Source organism: Condylura cristata, unplaced genomic scaffold, assembly GCF_000260355.1.
Source record: "Condylura cristata isolate star-nosed mole 26May11 unplaced genomic scaffold, ConCri1.0 scaffold00004, whole genome shotgun sequence".
Taxonomy (NCBI): Eukaryota; Metazoa; Chordata; class Mammalia; order Eulipotyphla; family Talpidae; genus Condylura; species Condylura cristata.
The window spans coordinates 67,278,829-67,290,791 of record NW_004567105.1 but is presented as its reverse complement, the minus strand read 5'-3'; the positions used below and the strand labels follow the sequence as shown (position 1 = coordinate 67,290,791).

At 39.6% G+C, this 11,963-nt stretch overlaps 1 protein-coding gene across 1 annotated transcript in view; it reads left to right on the top strand.

Moving 5' to 3' along the window:
• Positions 1-8,275: 8,275 nt before the first annotated feature.
• WDR48 (WD repeat domain 48) overlaps positions 8,276-11,963 on the top strand; it is a 40,820-nt gene continuing 37,132 nt past the window's right edge. The window contains exon 1 of the mRNA XM_004676296.2: positions 8,276-8,332. Coding sequence (XP_004676353.1) covers positions 8,285-8,332 — 48 coding nt within the window. The 5' untranslated portion in view covers positions 8,276-8,284. The remainder of the gene's footprint in view (positions 8,333-11,963) is intronic.

Here is an 11,963-nt window from a genome sequence, read left to right as displayed (position 1 = left end):
CACTCTGTCTCTGGTGAAGCCTCTCACCGCCCTGCACCTCTGGCCTGTACCCCAGTTCTGTATGCATAAATAAATAAATCTTTAAAAAAAAAATACAAACTCTTCAGGTTTCTTTTTAAATACCCAAATTAATACATTAAATACTAGTAGGTAGTGGTAGTTGCAAACTAATGCTTATGTAATTTTATTTTTTAACAAAAATATTAGTCAAAACATATTTATTTTTCTTAATTAAAAGAAACAAACAAAAACCCAGGAAAACATTCATGTTTCCCCACAGGTGAATCAGATAGCAGGTCTGGGGTATGGATGATAGGAAGACATACATGGTACCTTCACCTCCTTCAGTAAATGGATTCTTCGTGGAGCCAGACATCATATACTTAAGCACGGGGTCAATCTGTACAAAGGTTTTATCATACCACAAGTCTTCTTCCAAGCTGTTGAGAACAAGAGAGAGAAGAGAAATGAAATTTCATCTGAGTTGAAATTTTTGAAAAAGCAATATAGCTTACTCAAGAAAAATAACACATTGACAATGTTTCCTACGCCAGGAAATTACACTTTGACAATGTTTCCCGAACAAGGTGATGATTAAAAACAATACCTAAAATATACTGAAATATCTTTTCTACATACCAGATGCTATAATAAGATTATTTAAGTTACCTTCATAAGAACCAGAAGAAAAGGTACCGTTTTTATTCCACTTTCAGATAAAGAAAGTTAAGATGAGATGAGTTAATTAACTTCTTCACATGACTGATATGGTAAGGACCAACCAACCTCCAAATTGCTAAATTTGACTTAACACCACCAAGTCTGGCTTATTTGGAAGAAGCCTCCTAGAACTCTTATTTCCTTTTTTAAATTTACTGCATTCTTGTTTAATATGAGCTAGGTTTTTGTTCAGGATGTTAATTTTTTTTTTTTTGTATGTTAAATTTTTAATGTTGTCTAGGAATTTAGGCAGAGGTCTTGAAATATGAATACAACAAAATAAGTGTCAGGTTCTCGCACATCTTAAAGAAAGATGCCAATCTTCCTATGCAGGAGATACTAAGAGGTTGTCCAAGGTATCCTGTAGGATAAACTGCCTGGCAGGTACACAAGAGAATACAAAGGATGAAATGAAGATCAAAGAAGCTGATCATGAGAATCTTTTTTTGCAGAGTTGTGAAGGTGCTGAGACATTTCGCCTCCCCATGGAGAAGGGAGAGAACACTAGTTACCTATTGCCACATAACAAGTTATCCCAACACATCTCAGGCACTGAAAGCAATAAACATTTAGTGTCTCACTCAGTATCTTTAGAGCAGAAATTTAGAAGCAATTTAGCTGAATGATTCTGGTTCAGTTTTTATGAGGTAACTGTCAAGATGTCATCTGATAAATCACTTGAGGTCACCTGAACAACCTGTTGTAAAAGCTAGAAAAAAGTAACATCTTTCTCACTTTCTGTTGTGCAAGCAATGATCACCATCACACCAAACTATGTGGAATTCCCCAAACACAGAAAGAGGACTTAACTAATGACACAGATAACAAAACCACAAACATTTCATATGTAAGGCATCTCTTTGACTGCCCAACACAAATATAACCAGTGTTTCCAATGTTTGTACTAAAAAAAAAAAAAAAACTTGTCACTTAAAATATTACAACTATCTTTTATACCATCAAAGATATACACACACTGTTACTCTCCAAGAATCCAATGTTTCATCAATTACCATATTTCCACCCATCTCCAAGTCTAGACTTCCAGTTGATAGCCTTTCCTCTGCAACTTATGGACTAAATAATAGCACACTTTACATGCAAGCATAAAGTAAAATGTCAAGAAAGAAAATTTAAAGCACATAAAAGCATACATCATACATCAGGAAAGGAAATAAAAGATGATGACACAAGCTATGCAACCTCTGTCAACAGACATGGTATGGATGGAGGGGAAATGCTCTGAAAAATCAGACTTTCCACACTAACTTATGCTATGACCTCCCTTTTTTGTATAATCGTAATATCAAAATATTCTGAGCAACCTTCAGTTTACAGTTGGATTGCCCTAGCCTCAGAAGGCTCTACCTGGCCCTGACAAGCAAGTACTGCACCAGGACGAGAAATTCCTCTTGAAGTCAAAAGTCATTAAACAACTGGCCAATTAATAAAAACAAATGGCTGTTACTGCAAAGTCTCTCTCACTGCCAGACAGAGGAAAACCCAAATCTTATCACACTATCTCACATAGCCTTCTATTCAGTTTCTAAATAACCACTCAAGCTTTCTACTATCTAGTCTTTAGATATAGAAATTCACCCAAGTCACCTATTCAGAGCTAATCAGGTTTTCTACTGTCTAGACTCCAAGAAAACTCACTTAAACTTTCTAACAACTTTTTCAAAGAACCTTACCTTAATTTGATTTACAAGAAATTTCCTCTTCCTGCCTTCACTTTACTTTACCCCCCTAGGATGTCACTATGAAAATGAAAGCCCTTAAGTAATAGATAATGTTTAAGGGACTTTATTTTGGTTAATCTTCACTGTGGTAAATATAGTAATATTGGTCTTAAACTGTGAATCTATGTACCTATTTTAACCTTGATAGATTGATTTTAAAAATGTTATAATCTCAACTAAAGGTCAAAATGACCCCAGACTATTCTTAGCAAAAAAGGTGATTGTGATCTCAGCCCATTTCATATGCTAATGTCATCCCTCAGCCTGCTTGAAGTGTATAAAATAAACCTCTGGTAAAGGCAGAGCAGGAAGACTTGCACCCAACTCCCATTCCCATATCTTCCTTGCGCCCGCTCCCCTTTTTTATCTCTTTTCCCCCTTTTTCTAGGAATCTCCGCTCGCCGACACCATTCCCACCTAGAGACCCTGCCTGTTCTGTCCCCCAATAATCCGTGATTGGGGACAAAGAGTCTCTGACAAGATGAAAATTCCCATTTCTTGGCCTCTTGATCAAAAGGCCTTTACTCCATTTATAATTTCCTTTCTCTGCCAGTCTTCCTGTATCTTCCTTCAACCAGTACCTTCATTTCTAAAGTGTATGATTTTTTGGTGGACGTATGTGTTAAAAGATATACCAACAAACTATTTCTTTTTGATGATCAATGTTAATCACTCCAGCCAATACCTAGGCCTTCTCCTTCTCTTGCTTATCTAGTGTCACAAGACATAACAAAATAGTCAAGTTCAGCTCTAAGTCAATGAACCTCGTTTCCTGCCTTTGTTGAAAAAATTCCTCTCTTTGTTATTATTTTGGTAAAAAGTCTCTAAGTAATGCCTAGACTCTCAGAGAATAGAAGTTAAAAATATTTTAAGTGGAGGTTGTCAGGTATAATACCTCTTTGTTCCTAGCCTCATTAACTTTGCCCATGAAAGTGTAGTGCTTTTAAAACACACACAAATTCTTTGACATTTCTCTCATTAAAAATACAAGTAGTCGGCCCTCCCTGGTGGTGCAGCAGGTTAAAGCACAGCACAGCACTGAGAAGCTAAAGCCACTTCCACATGAGTTCCATTCCCGCCTGACCCGGAGGTGACCACATGGCGTGGCAGACCACTCCTTACCTGCCCGCTGCTCCCCTCAGCAGTGTACTTCCTCGACCTGCCTGTTCTGCTCCCCACTCTGTCTCTGGTGGAGCCTCTTGCCCTGTCTCTGGTGAAGCCTCTCGCCACCCCAGAGCCTCTGGCCTGTACCCCAGTTCTGTATGCACAAATAAATAAATCTCTGAAAAAAAAATACAAGTAGTCTCCTTTGATAGAGCCAGCCTTAATGTCTAAATCATAATGAACTCAATGTGTTTTGAATTGATATGAAGTGACTCTCACTGTTAGTTTGGAAAAGGCATTAACATTTCCACCTGATTTCTTTCTTTGGGATGCATTCCCTAGGAATTCAGCTATTATGTTGTGAGGAACCAAAGAGTTCTACAGAAAGGCCAGAGAGGTGTTCTGGTCAAAGTACTTAACCAATACCAGCATCAGTCACAAGACATGAAAAGAAGAGAATCTTTACGTGATTCTAGTACCCAACATTCCAGTTGTCCTAGCTGGTTTCAAGAAGGAAGTGGAACAGAGACAAGCTATGTCTACCAAGTCCTGCACAAATTTCATATTTGTAAAAAGTAAAAATTGTAATTACTGCAAGCGATTAAAAAGTCTGGCAATGGTTCAACTGCCAAGTCATGGAACCAACCCAAATATTTGTCAACATGTGAATGGATAAAGAAATTCTGGAATAAATACTAAACGGAGTACTACATGGCTGTGAAAAAGATGAAATCATGGCACTTGAGAAGAAATGGATTGACTTCAAATGAAATAAATGAAATTGACCAAAATAAAAAAGCAGGTATTGATGGTTTTATTCATCTGTTGACTATAAATAGCTACAAAAACAAACATATAATCAAATTATTGTAAGAATAAATCTTGAATTCAGTGATAGACTAATGGTTGCCAGATGGAAAAACAGTGGGAAGGGAGAACGATGAGAAATCACAAGTGGTTGGGTGGAGGGTGAGTAGAACATGTGTATATGGTTGGAAATGTTAAAAAAAAGAAAAAAGAAAAAGTTGGTTATACAGCAATAGGTAACAGCAACAGACAGAAAGAACACCAAATACTGGACACCAGCTCAGAGTACAGACTGCATCCTATAAGAGAGCATCACCTCTCCCAGACACCTCTCCCAGAAGGAGTCGTTAAGATCAGTTGCTTCTTGGTGAAAGAATATACAATTAGAGTACTGAATTCTATAAGTATTAACCCACTGCAATACTTATTTCACTCGAATGAGTTTCTTGATCAAAGCGCTGTGGTATTAGATACAAATAGTGTATAAAGCATAAAGTCCCCAGATAGTATGCTGACAGAACATAGGAAGCAGAGAAAGTAAACCTAAAACTAGAGGAAGTGTATTTCAGAGAGGATAAATAACTATTCCCTAAATGATTGGGAAAATTCAATGGAGTCAACTTACCTCCTAGTGACTGGATGATCTTCTTGGAGCACAGGTATTATCAGCAACTCAGGATTAGCCACTGCTGGTGGCCACCTAAACACTTGGTAGTCTTGGTGATTCCATACATAACTCCAATCCTGCTATTGCCATTTTGTTCATGATTCCACTGAGCAAACACGAGCATGAAGGCTCATTTCATCCAGAGAGCTCATTTTATCTATATGATTCTTAAAAGTCATTCTACAACATTCATCCCTTTCCATGTGTTCCTTGTCACTAATTCTCCAATCATACTCTTTTCATGTCCTTAATCCACTGTACATACAACCTTGGACAATGAGTCCTGACCATGAATTTTCACCCAAGGCTATCACTTTCAGGCAACATGAAACTTAAGGCATACAGCTGGAACTTCTGCTCACTGAAAGAACTTCTGCCCATTGAAAGAATTTCACAACTTCTATGTTCTTCAAGTCCAAAGTGGAACTACAACTCCATAATCCATTTCTGGCTGGCATCAGCATATTGTTCAGATCAATAGTTTGCATAGTACCCTTTCACATCATGGGCATGCAATAGACATTGTTGAATAATTTCTTTCTTCTTCTTCTTCTTTTTTTAATGCAGACAGTGTCTCTCCTCTGCTTAAATCTCTTCAATAGCTTTCCATTGATCTAAAATATCCTGCTGAATGTGTCATCTGCATACTTCTTCCCCTTGTTGTCTGTACATTTAGGAATTTTGTTGTGGTCCTCAATTCCTGGCATGTTCCATGCCCTCTCCATCCATAAGATCTTTACTCAAACTGTTTCATTTCCTTGCCTTGTTAACTGCTTCTTTCAGATATTGATTCCTGTCTCATTACCATCTTTCTTCACTATATTGATCTCCATATTCATTTGTGTGTTTAATTAACTTCTGGGGCTCTAGGTTCTATAACTATTTGCACTCACCACTGGGTCCCCAGCACCTAATACAGTGTTTGGTACTTAGTAATTGTTAAATAGTATTTTGTTGTAGTGTATGAATACCTGAATGAATGGCTGTGTCTGCAACAAAATGCAGTGTAATTTATCTACAAAGTATCATTGCCAGTTTTACATAAGAAATTCTCTGCATTCAGTTTCTACTCCTCTAATTCACATTTTTTTAAATTTTGTTAAAAAAAAAGAATTGGCTAGATAATAATTTTTCAAAGCATTAATTCCACACTAACACTATACAAAAGAAATATGCAAACCATGTATATAACTTTAATACACTACTAACCACATTATAAAAAGTACAAAGAAATTAACCTTAATAGTAATTATTAAAACCTTCAGTTTTATATAACTGAATAAATCTAAAACATTATCATTCTAATGTATAATCGATATAAAAATTATTGAGATGTTACATTCTTTTCCTCACACTGCCTTCAAATTTTTGTTAAGCATTTTACAGTTATATCGTACCTCAACTTGAAGCAGCTATAGTTTTAGGTGTTAACTGATACAACACGGCCAGTAGAATCTGTATGGGACAGGGCAATTCTTTAAGAATTTTCTGTAAGAGTCTTTCTGTAAGAAATGGCACAGGCCCTCCCTGGTGGCACACCGGGTTAAAGCACAGCACTGAGAATCTGAAGCCACTTCCGCATGAGTTCGATTCCCGCCTGCCGCCTGCCCCGGAGGAGACCACATGGCGAGCCAGACCTCTCCTGACCCGCCCGCTGCTCCCCTCAGCAGTGTACTTCGTCAATCTGCCTGTTCTGCTCCCCACTCTGTCTCTGGTGAAGCCTCTCACCGTCCCTGAGCCTCTGGCCTGTACCCCAGTTCTGTATGCATAAATAAATAAATCTTTAAAAAAAAAAAAGGCACATATTTTAAAAATCTAGCAACAACAAATGTTGGTGAGGATGTGGAGAAAAAGGAACTCTCCTACACAGCTGGTGGGGATGCAAACTGGTCCAGCCACTATGGAAAGTTATGTGGAGGTTCCTCAAACTACTAAAAATGGACCTATCATATGACCCAGCAATTCCATTCCTAGGAAATCTACCAAAGAACAGAAAAATGTTAATTCAAAAGGATTCCTATGGTTATCACAGCACTATTTATAATAGGTAAAGCTGGAAACAACCCAAATGCCCAGAAATAGATGACTGGACCAAGATGTGGTATACATACACGATGGAATACTATTCACTAATCAAAAAGATAAGTTCATGCCATTTAAAGCAACATAGATGGAGCTAGAAGGGACTATCCTCAATGAACTGTCAGAAAGAAAATTAAAAACATAGCACAGTTTCAATTATAGCAGGGATATAAAGGGAACCAAATAAGGAGGAGGGCGGAATAACAACAACAACCAAAATTAACAGGCAACTACAAATCAGAGATGTTCTTCAGGGGGGGAGGAGGAATCCAGATCAAATCAGGGGAGGAAAGAGAACAAGGAGAGTGGCGATGGTGCACCCCTGACCTGGTGGTGGGAATTTCATGGAGATCAGGTGTGGTTCTACCTCACCTGAGAGAAAAAAAGCAAACACTGGACAAAAGCGAACAATGATGTAAACTATGAATAAATATTATAAAGAGAATCTTTCTATAAGAAAGAATCTGACCATCCTCAGCACCTATAGTATCAAGAAGGCAACTGCTAGTCAAGCTTTCATCCAGAAGGCTCTCAGCGTCTCAGTATGAGATGAGTTAAACCACATACTGCAGTGAGAACTAATTCCTTTGGGATTTGGAACATACAAAGTTGCCTCTGGGAACAATTTTTCTGTGTGTACTTTTACCTTCCTATAAAGTCTTTCTCTCTAAAATGGATACCTTGCTCCTCCTGAAGATATGGGATATCACTTGCCAGACATTTGTGTCCTCCTTTGAAGTCGGCTTATAATGCTCTGTATTTTTAGGTACTTCAATCTGTCCGTTTTTTAACTGCCCAGGAAAGCAAGGGTTGTGGGATCTGTTCAGTAGCTATGCCCAGCATTATTTATGCTTTCCAGCGCGTTCCTTACACCTGGGCCTCCATAGCAGGACAGCAGAACAGTGGGGTTTATGGACCTGCAGCTGGATTCAGATTGCTTCCTTTTCCTAGAAAGTGGTTCTCTCTCCGCCAGCATTACATGAACACACGGTTTTGTTTTCCGGTGGTTCTACCTCACCACAGGACATCTAGTCACCAAGTTGCACACGAGCGAGCACCTGCCCTTAAACCCGCCACCAGGGCTCCGGGAAGTGAGAAAAGGCGGGACATCCGCCTGGTCCGAGCCGCTTCCGGAAATGACGTAGGAGTGTCAACATGCAAGATGGCGGCCCATCACCGGCAGAACACGGCAGGGCGGAGGAAAGTACAGGTATGGGAGCCTGACTCGTCGACCTCTCGGACGCGGCCGGCGATCCCGGGCCCTCCTCCAGCGAGCAGATGCCTCGGGCCGCGCTCGGCCCGGGTAGCGGCTTCGGTCGAGCGGGACAGATCACGACCGGCAGCAAGGGGTGGGGCCGCGGCTCTAACGGCTAGAGGAAGGGGGGGGGGTGGGGTGGGGGGCGGCCGATTAGGCCCTCTGGGGCCCAGTCCGGGGTTCCTCGGGTGCAAGTTTGGAGCTGGAGGTTGCGGCCTGCCCTCTCTCTAGTAGGCTTGGTTTTGCGGGATCGGGATGGGCTAGATCCCCGCCCACCTGCCTCGCTCTTGCCTTTCTCTAAAGCGCTCTGCCCTAGCCGCGTCAGAGCGGAGGCCTCCCCGCTTCCCCTGCGTGCGGGCGCGCGGCGGCGGTGAGAGTGGGCCTCTGCGGGGGCGTGGCGGGGTTGCTGAGCGATGACTTCCCTGCGGGGTTTCTGCGGAGCATTCTGCACGTGGGAGCCCCGGTTGGCTTTTAAGCGGGAGCTTTCTGCCGCCTGAGGTGGAAACGACGTGGGAGTGTACTGGTGTTAGTAGGAAAATTATAATTCCTAGTCATTTGGAATTGAACTCCCTTTTCTCCATTTCTGCATTTTCAAAGGTGCAACCTTGAATCTTTAGCGTTTCTATAGCCTATTATCCTAGGATAAAGAGGTACCTATTTAACCTTTCCATATGTGCGTTCTGGCTTCTTGAATCCACTTTTGTATGGGGTACGTTTAAGAGTTATTGCTATCTATCTTCAGTGATGCTGGGAGTAAAGGCTCTCTTAACAAGTGATTGCGGGTACACTTTGCATAGTAATGACGATATGGTGCACTACTAATTTATTGAACAGTCACCGAACATGAGATTGGGCCCCCAAATGTGCAAAGAATTGGAAGTCTAAGTAACACCCAGATTTTCTTTATAAAATACAGCATTACATGTAGTTCGACAGGTTGAAATCAGTGATTGTCTAAAGATAGTCTGGACAAAGATTGCTTTTGCTTCAGTAAGGGAAGTCCCAGCAAAAGGCTGTAAACCAGAAAGTTTTCTGGGCCATTCATTTTATTTTATTGATTTCGTTGATAAGTACAGAGTACTGAACTCTCACTATATATTTGTCAAATCTAGTGAAATTGACAAAAGTAAAATAGTTTGCCCTGCTAGGTGATTTTAAATGCTTTGTGTGAGGGGATTTAGGTAATCCCAACATCCAAGCCAGTGGTGAGAATGTCTGCGCCTGGCTAAAATATATTACAAAACTATAACTTCATTGTATTCTTGACTTCAGAGTGCTACAGTCCTTACTGTAGTAGAGATAGCTAATCCAACCTCTCAACTACTTGTATTTAGACTTAAAATTACAAAATGAGGAATAATATGTACATTAAATTAACTGCATTGTGTGGAAAAACTTGTAATAAACTAAATACAAACCACCTTATGTGAGAGAAAGGATAATTACACTCTCCATTGATAGTTACATGCTCCATTGAACCCCTTTCCATTGAACTCTCATTGGTCAGAATGCAATACTAAGGCCCTGGGATTTAGCCCTTAACCCTTTACTCTAGTAGGAATAACATTCCCATAATTTGATAGGTGAAGTGGCTTGAGCAGTGTCCTATGAAAAGCATTCAAAAGATAAGCCTACTGAAGGGATGATTCTGTAAAAGTGTTTGGCATGTGTGTTTTTTTAACGGGTGCAGGTTCTTTGCAAAAAAAAAAAATCAAACCCTAAAAAATACAAAAGTAAAAGTGATTTGTTTTCAAAGAAGACTACTGTGCACAGTGTGATATCTAATCCTAGGGTAGGGTTTATCTTCCTTCCGTTTTTTAAAAAATTGAGTATAAGTCGGTTTACATCATCATATTTGTTTAAGGATTATAGACTGAAACCTCTACAAATTTGTGTTTCTACACCATGTCTGCCACCAAAGCCCCAGTAGTCTCCACCATGCTCCACTGAACTCCTTTCCTCCGTTTTGCCTCCTTCCTTTCTGGTTGCTTCAGTTTTACAGTCAGATGTCAAGGACTTAGGACTTTGGTTTTGTCGAACCCCTGGTTTTGTTTCTCTGTATTCCACATATAAATTATACTGTCCGTAATTTTTCTTTCTCCTTCTGACTTATTCACATAACATTATGGTCTCCAGTCCATCCATGTTTTCACAAATGGCAAGAGTTGATCTTGCTATTTTTTATAACTAACTAGTATTCCATCGTGTGTATATAACACATTTTTCTGATCCACTCATCCATCCTTGGACACTTAGGTTGTTTTCATAACTTGGCTGTTGTAACTATTCAATGAAGACTATCGTGGACATGTGATATATAATTCTCTGTGAGGGTTTTCTAACCTGTGCACTGTTGACATCTTGGGTTGGATAATTGTGAGGGGAAGGGAAAACAGGGAAGTGCTGTTCTGTGCATTATAAGTTGTTTAGTTTCATTTGTGGGTCTTCTACCCATTGGATGTTAGCACCTTCCCAGTTGTGACAGCCCAAAGTGCCTTTCCTGTAGGGCAAAGTTGCCATTGGTTGAAACAGTTCTGTACCTTTTTGTGCATGTGTATATGATTTTTTTTAATTGTATGGTATCATAGTCAATTTTGTGTCTTACTATTTATCAAAATTTTAATATATATTCCTGTTGGTCCAGTTCACATCTTGTGATAGATAATCAGAAAGATACTTAGACAAGCAAGTGTGAATTTAGATGTATATAATGCATTTCCCAAGGTATCACAGCAAATTCTTCCACTCCTTTCTGATCCCTCAGTGTGGTGATGATTTTCCAGGAATATCAGTCTATTGCTTGACTCTATCTTTCCTTCAGTTATGGCCATTTCCTTCGTTTGCTTCAGAATTCTTGGGGAAAGTTTGGGCAAAAGTTATTGTTGTTCCATGGTTAGTAGTTACAATCATGCCCTACCATTCAGTAGTTAAAGAATATAAATACTTGACTTTCCACAAGAGAAGAGTTCTTTTGGTTGGAAATGACCCAAAATCCAGCTTAACCCAGGTTTACATAATGAAAAGACATATTAGTTCACATAAATGAAAACTCAAAGAGGTAGTGCTAGTTTCATGAAAATCTTGAAACAACAGGCTCACTTTGACTCTACCCTAAGAAGTGTAAAAAAAAGCTTTACCTTTAGGCTGCCTACAGTTGTACGTGCTGTTCCCAGATCCAGGTGTTCCCTCTTTAGGGAACGCGACTGTACTGTCCCAGACCTCATGTCTTTTTTTTTTTTTTTCCAAACCTCATAACACTATCCAGGGTAGTAGTCTCTTAAGTAGCCCTGCAGTTTCTCCTACTGCTTGCTTATTTTGAGAAAAAATATGGAGAGTAGAAGTGGGGAGTGGCCACCAACAAATGACCCTCCTGTTTCCTGCCAAATAGCTAGAAATTCGAGACCTATTTAGAGTTCAGTATATTCTTCCCTGTGATTCTGAGTGTCAGTTCTGGGTTGCTTGGTTAACCTTTGAGGCTTTTTACAGAAATTAGAATGATGCCAAATCTTGGCTTTTTAAGAGCAACAAAAGATCTTTTAACAAATTTAATGTCAAAGGTGACTTTTAAGTATAGACTCCATAATAA